The 24,427-nt window shown below is 44.5% G+C and overlaps 1 protein-coding gene across 4 annotated transcripts; it reads right to left on the reverse strand.

The window, feature by feature from the left end:
• Positions 1 to 1,075: 1,075 nt before the first annotated feature.
• Positions 1,076 to 23,183, reverse strand: MEP1A (meprin A subunit alpha). Of its 4 annotated transcripts, none has more exons than XM_080997385.1 (14): positions 22,818 to 23,183; positions 19,780 to 19,804; positions 19,633 to 19,680; positions 18,708 to 18,748; positions 18,535 to 18,610; positions 17,512 to 17,629; positions 15,984 to 16,159; positions 11,043 to 11,264; positions 10,741 to 10,878; positions 8,933 to 9,148; positions 7,170 to 7,643; positions 5,529 to 5,702; positions 4,445 to 4,637; positions 1,076 to 1,478 (listed from the first exon to the last, which is right to left on the reverse strand). In XM_080997385.1, exons 1-14 carry the CDS (start codon positions 22,842 to 22,844, stop codon positions 1,340 to 1,342), a joined length of 2,067 nt encoding a protein of 688 aa, XP_080853511.1. In that variant the 5' UTR covers positions 22,845 to 23,183; the 3' UTR covers positions 1,076 to 1,339. The 4 variants fall into 4 exon arrangements, with proteins under 4 accessions (XP_080853511.1, XP_080853509.1, XP_080853510.1 ...); XM_080997383.1 differs by lacking the exon at positions 22,818 to 23,183 and adding an exon at positions 22,477 to 22,787; XM_080997384.1 differs by lacking the exon at positions 22,818 to 23,183 and adding an exon at positions 19,893 to 20,205.
• Positions 23,184 to 24,427: the final 1,244 nt, after the last annotated feature.

The following is a 24,427-nucleotide window of genomic DNA, read 5'->3' on the forward strand; positions in this document are numbered from 1 at the left end:
CACCTTGCCCTCCGTTAACCATTTCTTTTAAAACAGCAACTATAGATAGTTGCGGAATTGCTACTTGCCAGCTTTTGTTTCATGCCAGCAGTTTCCCCTTGAGGTACGCAGTTCACAGGAGAAGCTGCTTCAGGTGGTTCCGTTCCACATGCCAGAAGAGTCAGTTCCACAGATAAATTCAGAGACGGCTCTTAACTGGCACTAGACGAGACGGAGTAGGAGTCCAGAAAACATGATTATTCTACTCTGTATTCCTGGTCCAAACTGGAGGCGTACTGTAAACACTGTGTGACTTCTACCTCCTTGTGAACATTTCTCATGCCAGAACGTCCAGGGCCTCCACGACAGCGTCTCAGGCAGCTTATTTCTAAGTGGGTCACACCCACGTATCAAAGGTTAAGGTTTGAGAAGAGGCCTTCTTTTGAGAAGCAGAGAGTGTGTTTTTAAGCAACGCAAACCAGAAACAAAACAAGCCTTTTAAAGGATGAAAACCTAAAAAAAGGTGCCTTTAACTTATGAATCCATTTCTGTAATGATAGGAAGCTGCCTTCTAATGAGTCAGACCACTGGTCCGTACTGCCCAGTGCTGTCCACATGGACCGGCAGCGGCTCTCTAGGGTTTCAGGCAACTTGCTCTGCTTAGAGATGCTGTGGCGATGAAGCCTTCTACATGCAGAGCAGATGTTCTACCACTGAGCTAGGCACCTTTTTCATCCCTAGTACTCAGTTTGAAACTCAGTCTCATTCCTTTGGCATTCTATAGATAACTATTGTACCACACATTGTGTCACAACTTTAATCTGGAGTTAACAGTAATTCACAAGTAACCTTGCCCCATTGTCTTTGGTGCTGAGGACTACACACCCATAAAAACCAACAGCAAAGCATTTTAGGAGGAAAGGAGAAAGGATACTGCAACATTCTTATGCCTGGAATAGAACTGCGCAGTGCAAACGCTCTAAGAATGCAAAGCCAACTTTGAAGAGGTCTCCTCCGCCTTCTTAACCAGGCACATAATATCTGCTCGCATCTCCACAGACTCTGCTTGCACAATGAAATCAACAGAACTCCAACAGAGGCCATAGTCATGTTTAATGCTCCATTGAGATTCTAAGGGCAGTTATCTGTTATGTCAAGTTAAATCAAGACAAGGAGTCGGGACCTTCTATCACCTCCCTGTTTGACCTCCAGTTTTGGAGCACATGACTGAGGTGACAGGAGGTGATCATGTTATCACTTTCACATAATTCAGATGATCGAGTTCAGGTGAGTTGGAATTACAACAAAATTCACGGAAAGTATGAAATCACTGTAAAACTACACTCTGGAAAAAGGAAGACTATTGCCTAACTAATAAGGAAATCGTAACTATGGTTAGTGCTACAGCTCCAGCAGCTAACAGACCAAGGGTGTTCCAATGGACATGTGTCACCTGGCATCTCACTCCTGTGTAGAAGAAGAGGTAGCTTGTAGCACACCTGTAAACAGAAGAAGGGAAAATGTCTATTTTGGAGCTTGGATTTTCTCCCCATGACCATTTAGAGCAGCCGAAATGCAAATGAAGAGTGTAAACAGGAGGCTTCTTTGAAAACTGTTCAGGGACAACATTGATGTGAGTTCAGGAATTCCCAGTGGAAGGTAGCTGCTTCGTTGCCTCAAGGAAAGGTTAGCCTCCCTGCCCCTTATTAGTCTTAAAGCCCAGCCCAGAAAATGTGTCACCACCATAATCCCAATATGAGCTGTGACCTAATGCATGTCTCCATGTTCAGAGCAACCAGACTGCCATTGCCCATGTTGGCCCGCTTCAAAGACTGCCAAGATTTTAGGGACAGAGGTAAATGCTAAATTAAGAGCTTGAAGGGTGGTGTTCTGGGGCCTTTAATAGCTGCATGCTATTTATTACTGTTATTGTTTATTAAATTTATATACCACCCTTCATCCGTAGATCTCAGGTAGGAGAAAATTCAACAGGTGTAGCTTCTGTTGACATTGCTTCATGGAGAAAAGCTGTACCTATGCTTCCAAAGCACACACAGAGTAGCCCCCCTCTGCAAGGGGGGGGGCTAACTGGCACCGCAGGGGCTGTAACTGAGCCCCCGCCAAGTCTTTTGGTGTGTTTGCAAAGACCCCTATAAATTTGTAATTAAGAAACCTCCTTAAATGATTGACTGCTCCTGTGATGCCACAAAGTTTTATGTGCCACCCCCATGGTCCCTGCAATTCTTTTTTTTTTAACAGACTGCTCCAATAGAGCCCCTTTGTGATACTAAAAGGAGTTTTGGGACTCTTCCTTCGTTCCTTAATAAAAAATAAAATAAAAATAAAAATAATTGTTGCTTTTTACTGACCATGCGTCCCCTGCTACAGTACAAATGGCTTTTGTGCCCAAATTTTCTGCCCAAATTTGTATAATAATAATAGTAGTAGTAGTAGTAGTAGTAGTAGTAGTAATACATTTCTTTTGGCCATGCTCACTTTTATACTTTGGCCATGCCCACTTGCAGCTGCTGGAGAGAGGACCGTGGCTCAGTGCAGGCCTCAAAGAAAGGTGAGGCACCCTGGCACAAAGTCCTTTCCCTATCCAAGTGCAACATCAATGGGCTGGAATTTTTGCAAGAAAAGCAAAGGCAAAACAGATTATGAGGATGATGATATAATATTATTTATACCCTGTCCATCTGGCTGGGTTTTCACAGTTACTCTGAGCAGCTCCCAACAGAATATTAAAAACACAAGAAAACATCAAACATTAAAAACTTCCCTAAACAGGGCTGCCTTCAGATGTCTTCTGAAAGTCAGGTAGTTGTTTATTTCCTTGACATCTGATGGGGGGTGTTCCACAGGGAGGGTGCCACTACTGAGAAGGCCCTCTGCGTGGTTCCCTGTAACCTCACTTCTCGCAGTGAGGGAATCGCCAGAAGGCCCTCAGAGCTGGACCTCAGTGAACAATGGGAGTGGAGACGCTCCTTTGGGTATACTAGGCTGAAGCCGTTTAGGGCTTTAAAGATCAGAACCATCACTTTGAATTGTGCTCGGAAACGTGCTGGGAGCCAATGTAGGTCTTTCTAGACCAGTGTTATGTGGTCTCGGCGGCCACTTCCAGTCACCAGTCTAGCTGCCGGATTCTGGATTAGTTGTAGTTTCTGGGTCACCTTCAAAGGTAGCCCCAGATACAGCACATTGCAGTAGTCCAAGAGGGAGATAACCAGAGCATGCACCACTCTGGCCAGACAGTCTGCGGGCAGGGAGGGTCTCAGCCTGCGTACCAGGTGGAGCTGGTAGACAGCTGCCCTGGACACAGAATTGACCTGAACCTCCATGGACAGCTGTGAGTCCAAAATGACTCCCAGGCTGCGCATCTGGTCCTTCAGGGGCACAGTTACCCCATTCAGGACCAGGGAATCCCCCAAACCTGCCCACCCCTTGTCCCCGCAAAACAGTACTTCTGTCTTATCAGGATTCAACCTCAATCTGTTAGCCGTGATCCATCTTCCAACTACCTCCAGGCACTCACACAGGACCTTCACCGCCTTCACTGGTTCCGATTTGAAAGAGAGATAGGGCTAGGTATCATCATACTGATGAACACCCAGCCCAAACCCCTTAATGATCTCTCCCAGAGGCTTCATGTAGATGTTAAAAAGCATGGGGGAGAGGACGAAACCCTGAGGCACCCCACAAGTGAGAGCCTAGGAGTCTGAAAACTCATCCCCCAACACCACTTTCTGGACACGACCCAGGAGGAAGGAGCGGAACCACTGTATAACAGTGCCCCCAGCTCCCAGTCCCTCTAGATGGTCCAGAAGGATGTTATGGTTGATGGTATCAAAGGCCGCTGAGGGATCCAGAACTAGGAAATAGCTCTCACCCTTGTCCCTAGCCGGCTGAAGTTCATCGACCAGTGCAATCAAGGCAGTTTCAGTCCCATGGTGAGGCCTGAATCCCGACTGGAAGGGATCCAAATGGTCCGCATCCTCCAGGCGTGCTTGGAGTTGTTTGGCAACCACCCACTCAGTCACCTTGCCCAAGAATGGAAGATTTGAGACTGGGCGATAGTTGGCCAAATTGGCCGGTTCTAAAGATTTTTTTTAAGAAGCGGTTTAATGACTGCCTCTTTCAGCGGGTCTGGGAAGGCTCCCTCACAGAGAGAAGCATTCACCACCCCACAAAGCCCATTGCCCAGCCCTTCCCGGCTAGCTTTTATAAGCCAAGGGCAAGGAACAAGGAGACAGGTGGTCGGTTTCACTCGTCCAAGCAGCCTGTCCACATCTTTGGAGGTAACAGATTGGAATGCAACTTGAGTAGACAGGACTCTAGCACTCTCCCACCCTGGCCCTGCTCCCATGGTGGAGTTTACCTTTGAAGTTGTTGTTGTTGTTGTTGTGATCTAATCATGTGGCACATAAATGAGAAAGAAAAAAAATGCCATGAAAGCATAGGATACCTGCAGCTTGTTTTTCCTTTTAGTTTTACACAAATGCCATCATTTTGGCACGGATTTGGATCACACTGTTCTCTCAGGTAGGACTGCCAGTCTTCCAGAGAGGCTGATCTTTTTTTCCGTTCCAGGGAGTCATTCTGTTCCACAGGCCGTTTTTCTGGGGAAATGTGTTCCGTCTTCTTGAGATGTGTTAAATCTTACTCAGAAAGAGAGAAAGGACTGGTCCAAACAAATGTGGCACATATTTTTCAACCAAAATTGAAATGAAAACTTACACCTACTAATTTATTTAATTTTATTTAAAGCAGCAGCAAAAAACCAGAATGCATAGGTTACAGTAGGTTAAAATGAAATGAAATGAAATGAAAATTGTAACTAGGCTGAGCAATGCAGACTAAAACTAAATGTCTTTGTCAAATGTTGCACTAAAAAGAAGTAAATAACCTTTATACACAATTGTAATTTTCTCATAAAATACTAGGTGGCTGTTTGTAAGAATCCTAGTCCTCAGTTGTGGAGGCTGGGTGGAGAGAAACCCAAACATATTGAGAAGCTGGAGCCATTTGTTATATATAATACACACTCTATTGGATAAAAATCTATCTATATAAATGAGAACAGTGGTGCACATTGCTTAATTTCTAAAAATGAGACTTGTATGGCGTTACCCCTCATTGCGAGAAGTGAGGTTACAGGGAACCAGGCAGAGGGCCTTCTCGGTGGTGGCGCCTGCCCTGCGGAACGCCCTCCCAGCAGATGCCAAGAAAATAAGCAACTATCTGACTTTTAGAAGACATCTGAAGGCAGCCCTGTTTAGGGAAGTTTTAATATTTCTAATTCCAGATGTGTGGCTACTCAGTGATGAATGAAAAACATTATGTACTTGTTCACTAACACTTTTTTACTATTACTCTTCAGAGTAAATCCCAGGAACTGAATGCTAGGTTTTGTAGAATCTTAGCTCAAATGGAGCCCCAATAATACTTTACTGTTATTTCCTTTTCCTTACTTAAGAAAAAATAACTTTCTGTTCTTTGTTTTTAAAAAGTCTCTGCTTTCCATCTTCTAATAGAATCTTTTTCCATACCATCAAACTCTGCAAAGATAATAAGATCATCATTTTTCAGATAATTCCTTCCTCTTAGGTGTGCATGGGACACAAATTTGCTCCATCCTCGATCTATGCTCCGGCTGCATTTGCATGAAGTATCAAATTTCCCCAGAAGAGAAGGCTTTCCCCATCGGGAAGAATCGTTTTTTTCTACAAAATAGTACAAATTACGCAGTAACACTGTTTGCTCTCTGCACACAAATTCTAAATTAAGTCGGCAATCCTATTACTGACTATAGTCGTGATGATTGTCTCCAGGAGCACCAGAGCCGGGGACTTTTCCCTCCCCAGGCTTCCCGTCTTGCTCCCTCCCTCGGAGGCTTCCTATCAAATGCGACTTGGAAAGCAGGGGGGGAAGCAACCTCTGCCTTTTAAGCTGCCAATGTGCACATACCCTACTTTGGACTAGTGCAATGCTGCCTGCGCAGGCCTTGAAGAGCATTCAGAAACTTCAGTCGGTCCAGGAGGCATCAGCCCGACAGCTGACAGTCTGAGAGACCATGTGATCCACTCTGTGAGGAGCTGCAAGGATTGCAACTTAGATTCTAGGCTGACTTGGAAGTGCTGGCTTTGACACTTAAAGCCCAAAAGTAATCTGGGTCCTGGATACTTGAGGCCTTGCGATGAGGGCCCAGGACACCAGAAATTTGGCGGGCCTTCTGTTTGAGGGCCTTCCCTGGGACACCAGAAGCCAGCTCACTTTCAAAAGGAAACACATGACAACCACTAACACTTTTTCAAAGCAGAGCTGTCCTGCATTCCCATCTTCGCAGGCTCATACCCTAAGGGTACCAGATTTTTTTCAATAAATCCGGGGACACTTTTCAACTTCCTGCTAAATAGATGGATTTTGTCAGGGGACTGATTTGTAAATCCGGGGACTGTGCCTGGGAAACGGGGACGTCTGGCAACCTTATCATACGCCACTTAGCACTATGTTGAATTCCAGATAGAGTTTTCTAGCTGGCAGAAAAAAATACCCTTCCTTTGTTAAGCCGTTGTGTTGGTTTTAACTTTAGCATGCTGCCTTGAGAACAAATTTGGTGGGGAAGCTGCAGGAGATGAATCAGATGAAAGAATGGGTGAGGCATTGCAGAAGGAAGCTCTGGCACCAAGAGCAGAATCTCAGCCCCTGCTAGCCCCTCATGGCTTCCTCCTTGCTGCTTTGCTACTTTTCCAACTGCCCCCTCAGAGCATGACAAGAGGGACAAGAGGCAGGAGCAGCAGCAGCTCCCTCCTTTGATTTGCTATATTGCTTTCAGTTGCTTTATGTCCTTCAAATGTCATAGTATTATTATTACCTGAAGGTATCAATGTGCCTTAAAGGAAGCATTTTACACCAAAGGTTTGTTCCCGTTACAAACTTGTTTCTGTGACGGGGGTTTTTTAAATCACAGTTTATGCTTCATTCCCTGTCTCCCTGGATTGTTAAAGAGCAAATTCGTCCTTTGCTGAATTAACAGCACACAAATAAAGAATTTTACTCTCAGCATCTTCTGTGACATTTGCTTGTAATCTTGAGCAAAAGCTCCCGCATTTTGTATTCCAGCATCTCAGGGAGGCAAAAACATTGAACCACTCTCTCCCCTCTTGCCTTATCAGGCAGAAGCGACCTACCTGGCAGAACCTGTGATTCATCTGTTGTGAAACTCCTCTCGATGGACCTCCTTTCCTTGATACTGGTATGCTGGTCTAGCACCTTGATGGTCACCTGCCTGTTCAGAGCTGGCCACTCCAGGACACCATCGTTTTCTCCACTAGCCAGGTGAAAAGAAATCCTTGTGTAGTTTGCCGAAGCAGAATCACTCTGGCCTCTGGGATACAACGTTATGCCAAAACCATAGCCTTCAGAGCTATAAAACCGGGGACTGAGCATGGCATAGTCTTCAGGGGCAGTTCCAAGAAGATGAGAGAAGTTGCGAATAAGCCAGACAGCACTGGGGCACCGCGTTTCACTCAGGGTGATGTCATCAATGAAAATTCCTCCAGATGAGTCATCGGGATTGCCTTTTAGGCCATGGAAGAGATACCTGAATTTTTTTTTATTTTTCAGAGTCACATGCGCAATTTTCCAGTTATGGTCGCTGTCTCCTATGGGAAGTAAAGACAGACACTGTGACTTCTGTGTTGGCATATGAGAAAGATGACCATGTTGGCGCTCATATCAGAGTTTTATGTGGAATTCTTCTTTAAAAAACAAAAACTAAACACCTGCACATTATTGCTGAAATTGGACAAAAGAGACTCCAGCCCCTCAAAATATGCAGAAGTGGAATGACCCAGAAATTATCTGAATCATTTATCCCTAAAACCTGCTGTATCTGCTGATAGCAAAATTGCCATTAATTGTAAAAGCATAACTTATTTCCTGGAACCCATTGCTGCTTGACTCCAGCTCTTAGTAATGCTGTATTAACCTAGAATAATCCACACATGTGCCGCTAACAGAGGCAGTAAACTGATGAGGGGACAGCAGGAAGAAGCAGCTTGCCTCTGTGGCCAAATGGAAGGTGGCTATCTGATGCAGGGTTCTGTGCATTTTAGAACCCTGGAAAATCTGGTGAAACAGACACTTGCACAGTCTTCATAAAGGATGTTGCTCATATTTCCTACATCTTTTTCCTGTGCAGGAGTTATTCGTGAGTGAGAATCTGCTCCAAATATATGACCACCAAAGTCCTTGGCCATTGCAGTCACTGCCAAAATGATATAAAATCTTGCTGTGGTCTTAAAACAAGGTACACTGGTACCTCGGGTTACAGACGCTTCAGGTTACAGTGGTACCTCGCAAGACGAATGCCTCGCAAGACGGAAAACTCGCAAAACGAAAGGGTTTTTTGTTTTTTGAGCTGCTTCGCAAGACGATTTCCCCTATGGGCTTGCTTCGCAAGACGGAAACATCTTGCAAGTTTGTTTCCTTTTTCTTAACACCGTTAATACAGTTGCGACTTGACTTCGAGGAGCAACTCATAGCACGCGGTGTGGTAGCCTTTTTTGAGGTTTTTGAAGACTTTGGTGATTTTTGAAGCTTTTCCAAAACTTTTCCGACACCGTGCTTCACAAGACGAAAAAAACTGCAAGACGACAAAACTCGCGGAACGAATTAATTTCGTCTTGCGAGGCACCACTGTATATACGCTTTGGGTTACAAACTCCGCTAACCAGGAAGTGGTTGCTCCAGGTTAAGAACTTTGCCCCAGGATAAGAATGGAAATCGCACGCCAGTGGCACAGTGGCAGCAGGAGGCCCCATTAGCATGCCTCAGGTTATGAACCGTTTCAGGTTAAGAACGGACCTCTGGAACGAATTAAGTTCTTAACCCGAGGTATCACTGTATGCTTAGAACACTCCAAAAATCTTTTACTGGTTTTCAACATTACCTTGAAATGTTTTGGCTTTAACCAGCCTGCGGACTTCTCCGGTGCCGTCATCCTTGACCACCTGGATGAAAAGCCTGTCCCAGAGGCTTCCTGTCATTTTGAAGAAGAACTGGAGACACTGGTTTCTCCTCTTTGGGTACAGAATGCGGGATTCTAAAATCGCTGTTTCGCCTCTCTTCCCAAAACTGGTGTTAAAGTACATGAAATAGCCGGCATCTGTGGAGAAGAAGCCAGCGCTACTGAAGGCGTATCAAGCATTATTATGCATATGCTACCTCTTAGAACCACAGAATAATAGAACTGGAAGGGACCACAAGGATCATCTAGTCCAACAGGAATCATTTGCCCAACGTGGGGCTTGAACCAGCGACTCCGAGATTAAGAGTCTCATGCTCTACCCAATGAGCTACGTACAACCTGAATCACAATGTCTGTAATTTTTTATAACTTACAAATACTGATAATTTTATTTTCGCTGGGTTCCAAAAATTTGAAAAAACTGAGCACTTAGGGGCATATCTGCTTCATGGTATTAAAATGGCTGAGCAGTCATTGGCTTTCCTAAGAGTCCTGGGTACTATGGCTCTTCGAGGGGCTAAGGGTCTCTGTTAGATTCTTCTTACCAAGCGAAGGCTTCCAAGACCCTCAATCACTTCAGTTATCAAACGGAATGGAATGAATATTGGCAAGTTATGTGTTTTTTTCCTTCTTCTTAAATTGTATGCAATGAAGGCTGCAGCCCTAAAGCCAGCCAAGGGCTGTTTGATGTGACAAAAGGGCTGCTTTGCTGGCAGAGAGGCAGTGACTTGGCCCTGGTCCCACTTGCAGAGGGAACCAAACAGGTCAGGTCGGGGGGGGGGTGTTTGTGTGTGTTGAGGAATAGTAGAGGATCTACAGAATCCTCATCCCCCGGCCACTCCTGCTAAATGGTTCCTCAACTATGCCAATCCTCAAGCTGATGTGGTGAATTCTGACCTACTGGCTGCAATGTGAGGGGGCGAACTGGGAGACAGGTGAGTAAAGGCCCACCCCCCACCTCACCACTGGCAGGGCTTAAGCCACTGGCTAGGCTCCAGAAGCGGAAGTAGCCCCACATATCTGAAGTTCAGTGAATTCTATCAAATGGAGGAGGCAGATGCTTCCCCGTTTTCCCTTCTCCAGTATCATCTAGTGCAGCACTGGGGTCACCCAGAATAGAATCCTCCTGCAAGACGGTTCTCCCCCTTGCGTCTCTTTTGTGGAGTCAGGTTTCTGTCCTTTTATTCTTTTGCACACAGATTCTATGCAAAACAATAAATTGATGCAAATCTGGCATCAAGGAGTCCAATTCTTTCACTTGGGGGTTGAACAGGACACTCTGCTGCTGACACAAATGTGGTCCTTCTCCAACACCACAAAAACTTCATTGCATTAAAGCTGCCGGAGTCCAGCTCCTTAAGTGGCCCCATTCAATTCCCTTTCACTTGAATGATGAACACGACAAATCTAGGATCATAGAAGTGCAGAACTGGAAGCAATTGCTCCTGTTGCAAATGCTCCTTACGTTAGTTTTGCACACTTTAATTGACTAGTCTCAGACTATTCTTAGAAGTATAAAATGTAACTACTGGAACCGCTGTCTGGATTAAAGACTCATTTGGCATGTCTTCCACTTCACTTTGGGCCAAGATGATTGGAAGCTCAGGAAAATGGCAAAGCCAAGAGTTGTGACAGACTTTCCACTGAGTCAACAGGCGATAACACAGTGATCAAATCAAGAAGCAGAGAACTGGTCCCATGAAAGAAGGAGGGGATTGTCCCCAGTTTACCTTTGCAGCGTCCAGAGAGGGTATGGTCTTGGCCACTCTTCTTACGAATCCAGTTGGTATCTCCACTGGTTTTCTCAACCAGGCCACATATATCAGCTGACTCAAAATCACATTGGTCCAAAAGGGTGACAGTTCTCGCTGGGGCAGGAATGAGGGGAGAATAAAAATACAGAAAGAAATATTTAAAAATTAAAGAGAAGTGCCTTTCCCATTTCCATTTAACAAAACCATTTAATCAGTTTTATTCAAAGGCAATGGATTCAGTTTCACTCTGCAAACTTCACTGTCTCATCATGACTTACTGCAGTTGTACATTTGATTGAGTCTTTCCAGGTCAGAAGCGCTGAAATCCAAGCGTTGGCCAATAATGTTATTAAATTCTGGTATTTTCGTAGTAATTGTTTTTAAGCTTTCATTTTTACTAAATGAAGATGGACCATAGTGCATGATGGACTCGTAATCATAAGGAGTATTCAAGTCTGTTATATCGTCATCATCCGCTTTCTTAAAGTTGTACTCTTGATCTGCATGCAAAATATACACCACACAGTTACTTTCTGGAAGACCTCGCAAAAGGCTTGCAACCCATGCTCTGCCAACTGACTTGATTATGGAACAGGATGCCATGATTTCATCAGGGCCATGGCTGCCACCTTCGACTCGTAAGATGACTTGGGGGGGGGGTCACCCTCTGAACAAATATGTGTAGAAAAATTATGACCTCAACTAATGTGTGCTAGTTAAGAGCATGAACTATTGCATGGGCAATAGGGGCAGTACAGGATTCCTATTGGTGTACCGACCTCCCCGCTGCACCAAGGATTCCCTGCCCGAGCTGCTTCAGGTCGTGGCGGATATGCTCCTGGAGACACCTAGCTTGGTTGTCCTGGGGGATTTTAACATCCATGCCGACACAACCTTAAAAGGGGCCGCTCGGAACTTCGTGGAAAGCATGGCCTCCATGGGGCTGTCCCTGAATAATTTTGGCCCAACTCATAGCCGCGGACATGCCTTAGACTTGGTGTTTACCTCTACGGATGTTGGTGATCTGACATTAACTAAAAGTGAAACAAAAGAAGTGCCATGGTCAGATCACTTCCTGGTGCAACTGGACTTCTCCGCGACTCTTCCCCTCTGCAGGGAGGTGGGACCGATTCGGATGGTCCGCCCCCGCCACTTAATGGATCCAATTGGCTTCCAGAGACTGGTAGGGGATGTTTTATCCCAAGTTGATGGCCTTTCAGCTGATTCCCTGGTGGCCCGCTGGAATGCGGAGTTAACCAGGGCTATTGACTGTCTGGCTCCGAAGCGCCCTTTCCGATTGCATGGTGGTTTTCCCCGGAGCTGAGGGTGATGAAACAATCGTTGAGACGGCTAGAGCGCCGGTGGTGGAAAACTCATTCTGAATCAGGCTAGAGCTCAACGTCGAGCCTACCAAGTGGCAATGGCGACGGCGAAGAGGGCCTTCTTCACCGCCTCCATTGCATCTGCAGAAAACAGCAGCAGGAGACTTTTTCAGGTGGTTCGCAATCTATCGGAACCACCTGCACCACCGGGGCCTGGTAGGGACCCCAAGATCTCCTGCAATGCTTTTCCAAAGTTTTTTGCAGATAAAGTCGCTCAGATTCAGAAGGAGGTAGACTCCACCGTGGGAGCAGGGCCAGGGCGGGAGAGTGCTAGAGTTCTGTCTAGTCCTGTTACATGGGATCAATTCCAATCTGTTACCTCCGAGGATGTGGACAGGCTGCTTGGACAAGTGAAACCAACCACTTGTCTCCTTGATCCTTGCCCGTCGTGGCTGATAAAAGCGAGCCGGGAAGGGCTGGGCGATGGGCTCTGCGGGGTGGTGAATGCTTCCCTCTGTGAGGGAGCCTTCCCAGACCTGCTGAAAGAGGCAGTCATTAAACCGCTTCTTAAAAAAACATCTTTAGACCCAGCCAATTTGGCCAACTATCGCCCAGTCTCAAATCTACCATTCTTGGGAAAGGTGATTGAGCGGGTGGTTGCCAAACAACTCCAAGCACGCCTGGAGGATGCGGACCATTTGGATCCCTTCCAATCGGGATTCAGGCCTCACCATGGGACTGAAACTGCCTTGGTCGCGCTGGTTGATGATCTCCGGCGGGCTAGGGACAAAGGTGAGAGCTGTTTCCTAGTTCTGCTGGATCTCTCAGCAGCCTTTGACACCATCGACCATAACATCCTTCTGGACCGTCTAGAGGGGCTGGGAGCTGGGGGCACTGTTATACGGTGGTTCCACTCCTTTCTCCTGGGTCGTTTCCAGAAAGTGGTGGTGGGGGATGAGTGTTCAGACCTCTGGGCTCTCACTTGTGGGGTGCCTCAGGGTTTCGTCCTCTCCCCCATGCTTTTTAATATCTATATGAAGCCGCCGGGAGAGATCATCAGGGGGTTTGGGCTGGGTGTTCATCAGTATGCAGATGACACCCAGCTCTACCTCTCCTTTAAATCAGAACCAGTGAAGGCGGTGAAGGTCCTGTGTGAGTGCCTGAAGGCTGTTGGAGGATGGATGGCGGCTAACAGATTGAGGTTGAATCCTGACAAGACAGAAGTACTGTTTTGGGGGGACAGGGGGCGGGAGGGTGTGGGGGATTCCCTGGTCCTGAATGGGGTAACTGTGCCCCTGAAGGACCAGGTGCGCAGCCTGGGAGTCATTTTGGACTCACAGCTGTCCATGGAGGCACAGGTTAATTCTGTGTCCAGGGCAGCTGTCTACCAGCTCCACCTGGTACGCAGGCTAAGACCCTACCTGCCCACGGACTGTCTTGCGAGAGTGGTGCATGCTCTAGTTATCTCCCGCTTGGACTACTGCAACGCGCTCTACGTGGGGCTACCTTTGAAGGTGGCCCGGAAACTGCAATTAATTCAGAATGCGGCAGCTAGACTGGTGACTGGGAGTGGCCGCCGGGACCACATAACACCGGTTCTGAGAGATCTGCATTGGCTCCCAGTACGTTTCCAAGCACAATTCAAAGTGTTGGTGCTGACCTTTAAAGCCCTAAACGGCCTCGGTCCTGTATACCTGAAGGAGCATCTCCACCACCATCATTCAGCCCGGACACTGAGATCCAGCGCCGAGGGCCTTCTGGCGGTTCCCTTATTGCGAGAAGTAAGGTTACAGGGAACCAGACAGAGGGCCTTCTCGGTAGTGGCGCCTGCTCTGTGGAACGCCCTCCCAGCAGATGTCAAAGCAATAAACAACTATTTTACTTTTAAAAGACAACTGAAGGTAGCCCTCTTTAGGGAAGTTTTTAATGTCTGATGCTGTACTGTGGAGTACTGGAGTACTGTGTCCAGTTCTGGGCACCACAGTTCAAGAAGGACACTGACAAACTGGAACGTGTCCAGAGGAGGGCAACCAAAATGGTCAAAGGCCTGGAAACGATGCCTTATGAGGAACGGCTAAGGGAGCTGGGCATGTTTAGCCTGGAGAAGAGGAGGTTAAGGGGTGATATGATAGCCATGTTCCAACATATAAAAGGATGTCACATAGAGGAGGGAGAAAGGTTGTTTTCTGCTGCTCCAGAGAAGCGGACACGGAGCAATGGATCCAAACTACAAGAAAGAAGATTCCACCTAAACATTAGGAAGAACTGACAGTAAGAGCTGTTTGACAGTGGAATTTGCTGCCAAGGAGTGTGGTGGAGTCTCCTTCTTTGGAGGTCTTTAAGCAGAGGCTTGACAACCATATGTCAGGAGTGCTCTGATGGTGTTTCCTGCTTGGCAGGGGGTTGGACTCGATGTCCCTTGTGGTCTCTTCCAACTCTATGATTCTATGATTCTATGAATTAAGCTAAATGGGATTAATTGTGTTGCAAATGTCAGACTGTTCTTCTTGCTAATAATAATAATAATAATAATAGGCGGAAATGACTGGCAGAATCCGTGACCAGGGAGAAGAGTCGATGGAGGAAGACTGGAAGAAATTCAAAGACTATCTTCAGAAACACTGCAAAATTAAGGAATGTTAGAGTGATGTTGGATTGAAAATAAGTGGTTTCCAGCTGTACAGGTTAAAGTTAAGGATAGATTAAGATTAAAGATCAAGATTAAAGATGTTTAAAGAAATGGAAATTTGATAATAAAAGGGAAAAATTTAAAGGTATATGACATTAAGAACAAGGATTATGTTTAAAAAAGTTGAAGCTATATATTTTAATATTTTATTAAATTAAAGATTGGGTTTAAAAAAGTGGAAAAGAAACTGCTGGACAAATAATGCAGATTGGAATACAAAAGAGGGAGGTATGAGGAAGTCCAGAAAATAAGTAATTTAAAATTGGGAATGGAAAAGAGAGTTTGTTTTTTAATTGTTATGTTTTGTGTTTTTATTGTTAAATTTTGTATTGTTTTTTTGTGTGTGTTGTTTTTTCTTTTTTTTTTTGTTTAAAACCTTAATAAAAAATTATTTAAAATAATAATAATAATAATAATAATAATTAATAATAATAATAATAATTTTATACCACTCTTCATCTGAAGATCCCAGGGCCATTCAATTTTGTTTTTAATTTAATTTTTGGTAATTGGTTATGGCTAATGACTAAACTTTAAAAAAACAATTGACCACGAAAGTAACAAATTAGTTCTTGAAAACATGTGCATCATACATATATAATAATCAGAGAATTGGGATTGTCTGTTGAGTTACACTTAGTAGAAAGCCTGGTTTTGTGGGCATATAATGTGTGAATATTACAGTATATTTAGGGATATATGAAATTAAAGGCATTTACAAAATATTTAATATTGTATTTTTACATTGTTGTAACCCATCTTGGGTAATAATAATAATAATAATAATAATACCACTTAGGTAGATGGGCAATTGTAAAGCCATTTCAGTAGCTTCAAATTTCTTGACAATAAACCATTTCAATTGTTCTAACTCAGGCATAGGCCCTCCTGATGTTTTGGGACTACAAATCCCAATACCCCTAGCTGACAGGACCAGTGGTCAGGGATGATGGGAGTTGTAGTCCCAAAAACATCGGGAGGGCCGAGTTTGCCTATGCCTGTTCTAACTGCTGAGCATGCATATGTATATTCTCTTGAATGAATGTTTCGTATAAGGCAGAGGAATAATACATAGCACCAGAGGCGAGATCAATCACCCATCTGTTCTCCAAAGTCCTTTCCCCCATTTCCCCTGGCATCCGCAGGAGCAGAAACAAGGCAGCTGCAATGTCCACATCCCAACTCATTTCAAGGGTCTGAACACCAACCTGGAAGCACGTGATCCCACCAGATCTCGACATAATCATCTCGGTCTGCCCGTGTCTGCTCATGGATACGTCCCAAAGCATGTAAGATCTCATGAGATATGATGCCTTTGGTGTCACATCCTGCACCAACAGAAAGGTTCTGGCCTCCTTTTACATCTCCAATTTTAGACCAACATCTGAAAAACGCAAATGAAAAGTAAAGGTGCTTGACAGGGATAAACTTTCAGCTTTTCATTTTGGACAACACTCTTTATATGTGGAAACCAATAACAATTTGTAACTATTTTTGACTACACCTTTTAAATTAATTTTAATTATTCCTTTGCCTTTCCGTTCCCTCTTCTTTTTGTATTCAGCATTCATAGGGCCAAACTGCATGTAAAATACAGGTTTTAAAAGAAAAGAAAACAAAATAAATAGTGATGGGCTGTATCAAGGCCAGCTCCTGTCATCTGGTTTTGTTGAATCATAGAATTGTAGGGCAGGACATGGGTTCCAGGGTCATCTAGACCAACCCCCTGCAATACAGATGCAGTAGCTCAATAACCTCTGACATGCGGAGCCCTTTTTGGCCGGATCCAGCAGCCAGACTCTTCCCATGTTCCTTTTTCCTCTGGACCACACTTCCTCCCACCATCCGCACGTCCCCTTCATAGCAAAGTCTCTGAAGAGGTGGAGAGTCCTCCTTATGTCCTCTGCAAACTCACTCACTGGCCCTCCTTCTGCCTCTGCCTCTGGCCTTTTATCATTCCTCTCCATTTTTCTTTTTCCATGAGGCTGTGAGCGCACAAGATCCACCCCACCCCCAACACATTCACCTTATCTGCACAACTAGAATGGTGATGATACAGCTGGAAATCTTCATTCCACACAAGGCTAGAGGCAGAGGAGGGAGGACCAAAGCAGGTTCAGGAAGGTGGAAGGAAGCACAGGAAGAGGCTTTTTTGTTGTGTTCTGGTGCAGCGTCTCAGGGATCAAGCCAGCATGACCAGCCAAAGCTCAGCTACCTTTCAGATTTCACACTTTTCCAAATTTTGTGATGCCCTTCACCAGACAGAAAATGCTTTTGTATATTAGGGGGAAGAGCACACAAAAAAGCAAATACGGGTGAAAATATCATTCAAGCAGCTTTATAGCGGGGGCTGGGGGGAGCTGCTTGCAAAAGTGCCTCTATTAGACAAAGTTACATACAAAAAGTGTACAAATTTTCATGCAACTTTAACAAACAAACAACCTCGCTGCTGAAGTTGGATGAATTGAGAGAAAACGAAATTCACAGGTTGCCTATCTCTACAAGATTGTCCAAACAAGAGAGTACTTGAGCAATGATTCACAGCCAAGATTTCATAAGCTTCCATCGCTTTGGAAGAAAATAGAACAATGTGATTCACTGCCCCTTACCTAAATGTCTCTGGAAAATGAGGTGACCATTCTGTGGTTTTATGGCATTGCAACCTTTGAATAAATGTGTTTTTAATTTTAAAAATTAAAAAAGAAAAACCCCAAGCACCAATGTGTTTTTACTTACCCTTTTAACTTCTGAAATATTATATACGACTGCTCCCCATTATATGGTTTGAAATCCACACAGGATTTTAACTGGAATCCTTCAAGCGTTCTAAGAATTACCCCTTTGGCATTCAGATCTTTTAAAAAAAGCAGTTCATGAGAAATCAGTTTTGCCACTATCAATCAGTCAATCAATCAATCATTTTTATTGTTTATAGCCAATGACCATCACAATACAATATGAGCACAAATCACACAGGTACAAAACAAAAGACATTACATGCACCAGACCAGGACAAATCTACACTAGCTTTATCTTTCTGAAAACTGAGAGGAATGGCCTTAGCTCAGGAACAGGGCATGTGCTTGGAATGCAGAAGGTCCCAGGCCCAACCCCAAGTGGCATCCCCAGGTGGGGATGAGGCCCACTGCCTGAAAGCTGGGGGAGCCATTGCTGCCACTCAGTGTGCAATACTGAGCTCAATGGACCTGCCTAGGACAGGGGTCGGCAAGGTTTACCTTGCCTGAGATGGATTGGTCCCATGGAGATCCCTCCGTGGCTGGATCGCATGCGCGCACGCACAAGCGAGTGTGCCCGTGATTTCTGGCGCTGCAGAAGTGAGTCCCCACTGCACCAGTTTAGCGCAGCGGGCGGCTCGGTTCTGGGGTGGCTCGTGGGCTGGTTAAACGGCCTCCATGGGCTGCTTCCGGCCCATGGGCTGCACGTTGCCGATCCCTGGCCTAGGATGTAAGACAGCTCCCCATGTTCCTATGATTACTGCAGCTTAAAGAGGGACATCAGATTGCCTTTACGTAAAAGGCAGGGAATTGTTCAGAGGAACTGCTTAACAGGTTGGGTTATTTATTTGTGCAGGTACAGGGATCTTCTGAGTAATAGAATAAAAGGATTATAGTGTTGGAAAGGACCCCAAGAGTCATCTAGTCCAACCCCCTGTGCAATGTAGGAGGCACAGCTAGAGGAATCACAACAGGATCAGATTTTAACCTCGGCAGTATTGTAGTGATACAAAGGTTGTATTACCAAGGCTGTCACCCAGAATGAATGGAATAGGGAACTGCCATCGGTAAGCCTCATATTTGATCGCACTACGGCTTCTCTATTGAAAACGGAGAAAGGTTAAGATTAGATGCGTTACCTTTGGGCACACAAATAAGAAGGAAAAATGTATGACCTAAAACAACAACAACACTTACAGGCAGTACAATATCCCCCTGGAAGAGGGTGAGTCCAGCAGCTAGAAGAAAATAAAAAAGAGATGGCATAATCAAAATGCAAAAGATGATTCATCAGATATTTAAAATAATGTGTTCACTCTTTGAATATGCTTACTATAAAGACTCACAAGATGACTAACAATTCTATTCAAAGCGCACCAAACTAATATCTGCAGCATGGTCATATGCGTTTAGCAACACCACTCTAAATTCACTTATGGCTTCTAACGGGGCCTCTCCTCCTTCCTAGACAACCTTCCCTGCCAGGTCCTGACTGCTTCGCATTTCCTTCCAAAAAGAAAGTCTTAACTGGAAATGCCATTTCTGTGCGTGTTCATAATCTTCATTTCCTACTCAGAGTACCACTCTTCCTTTCAAAGGTAAGTGGTTTTGCTTTGCTTTGTTTTGATTTTGCTTAAGAAGGGGGCGTGGGAAACACACACACACACAACTTTTGTTGAAAAGCTCAAAACTATTTGAAGTTTTTTTAAAACTTGGGAGAAAAGAAACACATTCAGAGGAGAGCTGAAAGGAGTTAACCCACAGCTAAAAGAAAATGTCCACTAGGTAAACTTCTTGAATTCTGTTGAGAATATTCCCTTTGGATTCTTTTCAAAGTTTTATCCGAACAGTTAAATTATCTCTTGGCCAGCAAGAACATTTATCCAAGGGGCAGGGAGAGAATACGGTTTCAACTCTTGGATCTTGGGAGTGTTACCCCAACACACACATCAAACTGCACACCACAAACCCACAACACCATAAAATGCAATGTTCTTGATGCTAAAGAAAGGAGCTGAGCAAAGTGCCAAAATGTTCATAGAGCCCACTTTATTTGAAAAAGAAAAGTTTTTTGGGTTGGGAGTATGTTTATCCAAGTGTTAACTGTCTCACTGCAACCCACCTGAATTTATTTCAGGGATGTCCTTTCTCAGTTCACCAGCATCAGCATCTAATCAATACAAGCAATAATATTAAGTTTCAGACACAAAGAGAAAACGAAATAAAAAATGTTTTACTTTGAGCGTCTTAATTAGTTCCAGCACCTTACCATCATCCGGTAGTAAGCGGTCGACCTAAAAAAGAAGGAAAATTATTCCTTGTGTTTAGCAATCACCGAAAGAGGCAACGAAGAGGGAGGAGTGTCGCTGGATTGAAACTTACTGAAAATGAGGTGCAATGTGCAAAAAGCACAGTGAGACTGAAAAACTGGAAAGCTGTACTAGAAGGCATGGCAGAAAGAAACAGACCTTCTAATCCCTTCTTGTCAATGCACAAAGCAGCTTGTCACAGAAACACTTTTAAATGAGGCTTGGAGCTTATCCTCCCACCCCTCATTGAACGTTAACAAAACCAGAGGCAGAAACATCTCAGCAAAGCAGCTGAGATGTCAAGGCTTCTCTGCGCTGCTTTGCAGAACCTAGGTGAGGCATGCTAAAAGCAAGCAGAGTTCAGTTAGAATCCATCCTGAAAAAGCCAGCCAAAATATGTTCTGACTATTGCTGCCATTTGCCTGCCTGTCAGTCCCTATTCCACAAGATCAATGGAATTAAAATCTTGTTTTATAGAAGAGAATCTCCTACAAAAAGACTCTGATTACAGCGGTCCTCTTTCACAGAATCATAGAATCGTAGAGTTGGAAGGGACCCTGAGGATCATCTAGTCCACCCATGTTAGTAAGTAATAGTGAGTTCAAAGAAGCTAATGAGGACCTTTTAGATGCATGTATAGTTATTGGCTGCCTGGTGCGTTTTACTTGTTTCATTTTGAACTTCTTGCAAAATCAAAATTCAATTAATATTTTAATTACAACACAGAAGCAAACAGAATCCTATGACTATAAGATTAAATCTGAACTCAGTGTCCATTGCCGACCTCCAGTGCACTAGATGTCCTGTGAAACGTGATTAAACTGGCTGAGTGGGCAGAGCGTCCCACACATTATGTCAGCGAGTTCCTTCTTGATAGTAGGAGAGGGACTAACAGAGAGAACAATCTCCTCAGGGAGCTTGTTAATAACTACCCTGGAGCTTAAAACCAGGCTCCATTAACCACAGTGCTAAATATATAGTCCAGCTGGGGGTTTTGCTTTCCTTTATGTATCTTCAGGTTCCTGATATTCCTCTGAAATACTTTCTTGGGGCTCAGTGCCTCCACTGTCGGCCCTTCTGCATCCTTTGTGCACCTACCTTCTCCTTAAAAAGTAACAGGAACACGCCAAGGTGCTGCCTGTATTTCTCTCCCTCTCTCTTCCTCTACAACAAGACATTGTTGAGTGATTTGTCCATCGGGGCTGGGGGGTCTTTGAAGACACCCATATCTCTATACTTGGGAGTCTGTGGGATCTTGCTATTTCCCCCTATAATTGATGCATCCTAGCTAGGCTCAAGATTCTGAAAATCAGAAAATCACAGTGACAGTGGGTGTGAAAGTGTAGCACCCTGCTTGTGGTTAACCCTTAGCTGGAATGAAATATTCAACGCAGCAATAGACAAATTAAAATAATAATTTATTTGTCAGACAAATAAATGATAGGCACAGTGGTGTATGGTTACCAAAGCTCTGCCCCCCTTTCCAGCCCTGATGGCCAGCACTTATATTTCCTCAGCCCAGCCCCCTTGCTCCTCCTTTGGCTGCCTCTGTCCAATCAGCCTGGTTGAAATTCCTATTGGCTGTTTGCTAGAACCAATCATAAAAGATACACCCATTTCCTATTACCTTTTATGGGAGACAAAGAGCTATATTTCCTTCTATCCATAAATGGCAGACAAGTAGCCATATATCTTACATTTGCCTCGACAAGGCACCTTAATTACCAGATCACCTTTTGCCCCTGTTGCCCCTGCATTCCAAAACAAATGGCTAAAACAAATGGCTCATTGTATTAAATTCTATCTAAACAGAGATCTTGGGTTCACATTCTCACACACCATCAATGAAATAAGAATCTAACATAAGAATCTAACATTTCTTACTTTCTAAATCCTTTGCATAATTACATTAAGCCAACAAATCTCATACATAACATAGATAGCTTTTTAGAAGAAAAGGCCTTTGCAAAGTAAAAAGGAACTCAGTAAAAACAGCTTCAAAAGAAGCTTCTTCAGTTTACACCCTCTTTCCCAGCCAGCTGCTTTTCCCATTAGCTCTTCCCAAAATTTATTGCCCTTTAACTCTCTCAGTATACCTTAAACCTTAGGAAAATATGGCTAGAGTCTGATGGGAGGCACATGGTACTATTTTCTGTTAAACAATAAATCTTACTATTTACCAACTCTTAATTAGTGTTTTTGCAGCTTGATTGTATTCTGTAATATGTAGGGTCAGTGTAACATTTGCTCCCAGCCTGTAATTCCCTTTTACAACTTTGAGAAACTTGTCTCCTGCTACTGCTATAAATCGGGGGGGGGGGGGGGCTTGTTCAGGAGAGCAGGAAGATAAACAACTGCCAAAGTACTTAGCCAGCTGGTTTCTGCCTGGCATGAAACATACAAACATTTGCAAATATATCTTTAAGCTCATTTTAAAATACAGGCCTTGATCAGATGCCTCAAAAGTGCCCCATCTGCTCAAGGTTGCACGCTAACATCACAGGCAGCATCTAGCAAGTTAGTTGAATGACTAACAATTAAGACCGGCATAATACATGCAAGTCCTGCTATCCAAACTCTTGTTGTACGAAACCTTGCCATACAGATATCCAAACAGTCGGACCTGTGTGTGTAAAAGAATAAGAGCCTTAAACAACCTTTTTGTGTATTGCTGGTCCACAGCAGCCAATCTTCCAGAAACCAGAAGGGAGTGGGGAGGAAGGGGGTGGAGAGATTGGATCAATACTACAACATTTTTTCCCTCCCTTGTCTGCCTTTTTGAAGGTTGCAGAGGGTTTTCCCAATGTTTCTTTTGTCATCTTGGGGTTAAAATTCTGTGGTCAGGAATGCATTATAAATTTTCCCATAGGAATCAATGGAAATCATTACCTAACAATTTCCTGAGAATGCATTGTGTTCAGATAGTGGGATCTGCATGCACTGTATTTTTAGAGCACTGAGGCTGATCTGAATGTATCATTGCTGAAACATGACATACCACAAACCTCTGCTTTAAAACCTCCATGGAGGTCCACCACCTCTCCTCAAAGTCAAGCAGCTCTTACTGTGAGAAAGTTCTTCCTCCATGTGACAGCCTCTTAGATATCTAAAGATGGCTCTCATATCTCCTCTCAGCCTCCTCTTTCCCAGGCTACACATGACCAGCATCCTCAACCGTTCCTCAAAAGGCTTGCTTTCCAGACCCTTGACCATCTTGATGGTCCTCCTCCGCACACTTTCCAGCTTGTCAACATCCTTCCAAAATTGTGGCACCCAGAATTGTACACAGTATTCCAGGTGTGGTCTGGAATAGAGTGGTACTCCAAACTGCAGGAGGCAGTGGAAGACAGAAGTGCCTGGCGTGCTCTGGTCCAGGGGGTCACAAAGAGTCGGACACGACTAAACGACTAAACAGCAACAACATATCTTGAAAGCTTATTATATTATATTATATTATATTATATTATATTATATTATATTATATTATATTATATATATTATATTATATTATATTATATTATATTATATTATATTAAGGGGGCACTGGAATTATTTTAAAAGATTTTTTCATCTTTCATCTTGTTATTTATTATGACTATGTCAGATCAACACAGCTATCCACCTGAATCATCCTTCCTGGGTTCTTCTCCTGCAGGAGCAGGAGGAGCAGGCAAGGGAGGCAGAACTAGTAAGGCCAGAGGTGACCCCTGAGGCTGAGTGGCCACAGGAACCAGACCCATGACTGAGCAGACCGGCGGCGCCCGACCAAAAGGCCCCGTCGCAGCCGGCAGCGCCGGAACGAGAGCCAGAACCAGAAACCCCCGCCGAGGGACACCCCTGACCACAACGCATATGTAGGCACCTGGCGTACCTTGGCGACTATGAATGCTAACCTCCCGGGTGCCAGGGGAACATAGAGGGGAGGGGTGTTATGGACTGGGCTTGGATCCTAGAACAAGAGGCAGGTAGGATCCTAGAATGCAACACCTGACTGGCCTGCAGGAGAAGACCAATCAGGCTCCAGGGGGGAAGCAGAATCAGCCAATCAGAAGGAACCCATTGTGTAAATAATGTTTATAAAGCCTGGGGGGGGGGGGGATTCACTGTTTTAGGAGCTGCAATAAAGAGCATGAAATCACTGTGCAACTGAGTATATTTCACCCTCCCTTAAAAAATCCTGCCTACTCCGATGCCTGCTACTAACAGTTTTTTTCCTTGCCATATTTTCCTCTTCCTCTATATAGTACTTAGAATTTGTTACTCAGGATTTGAATGTAGAGCGGATAAATTAAACTTTTGAACATCACACTTTCTGGTTGCTCAGCAATTTTTGTTCTCACGAACTTGCTTTGAACCTGCAAATCTGCTTTGGATGCTGGAAGGGATCGGTGGGGGAAGCATGTGTTTTTTTGGGGGGGCACTGGCGGAGGAAGAGGAGTGCGGGGGGTGGGGCGCCCCGGACCAGCAGCACGAACCCGGCCGGGCGCCATCGCACCCAGATTTTACTGTAACACGGGCAAGGCTGTCGGCTTCTTCAGTTTGAGAAAGTTCAGTTCAGTTGATGGGCATTGTATGTGTATGAGTGTGTGCTTGTTAATAAAATAGATA

This window comes from Podarcis pityusensis (assembly GCF_964106645.2).
Source record: "Podarcis pityusensis genome assembly, chromosome: 3".
In the NCBI taxonomy this organism is placed as follows: Eukaryota; Metazoa; Chordata; class Lepidosauria; order Squamata; family Lacertidae; genus Podarcis; species Podarcis pityusensis.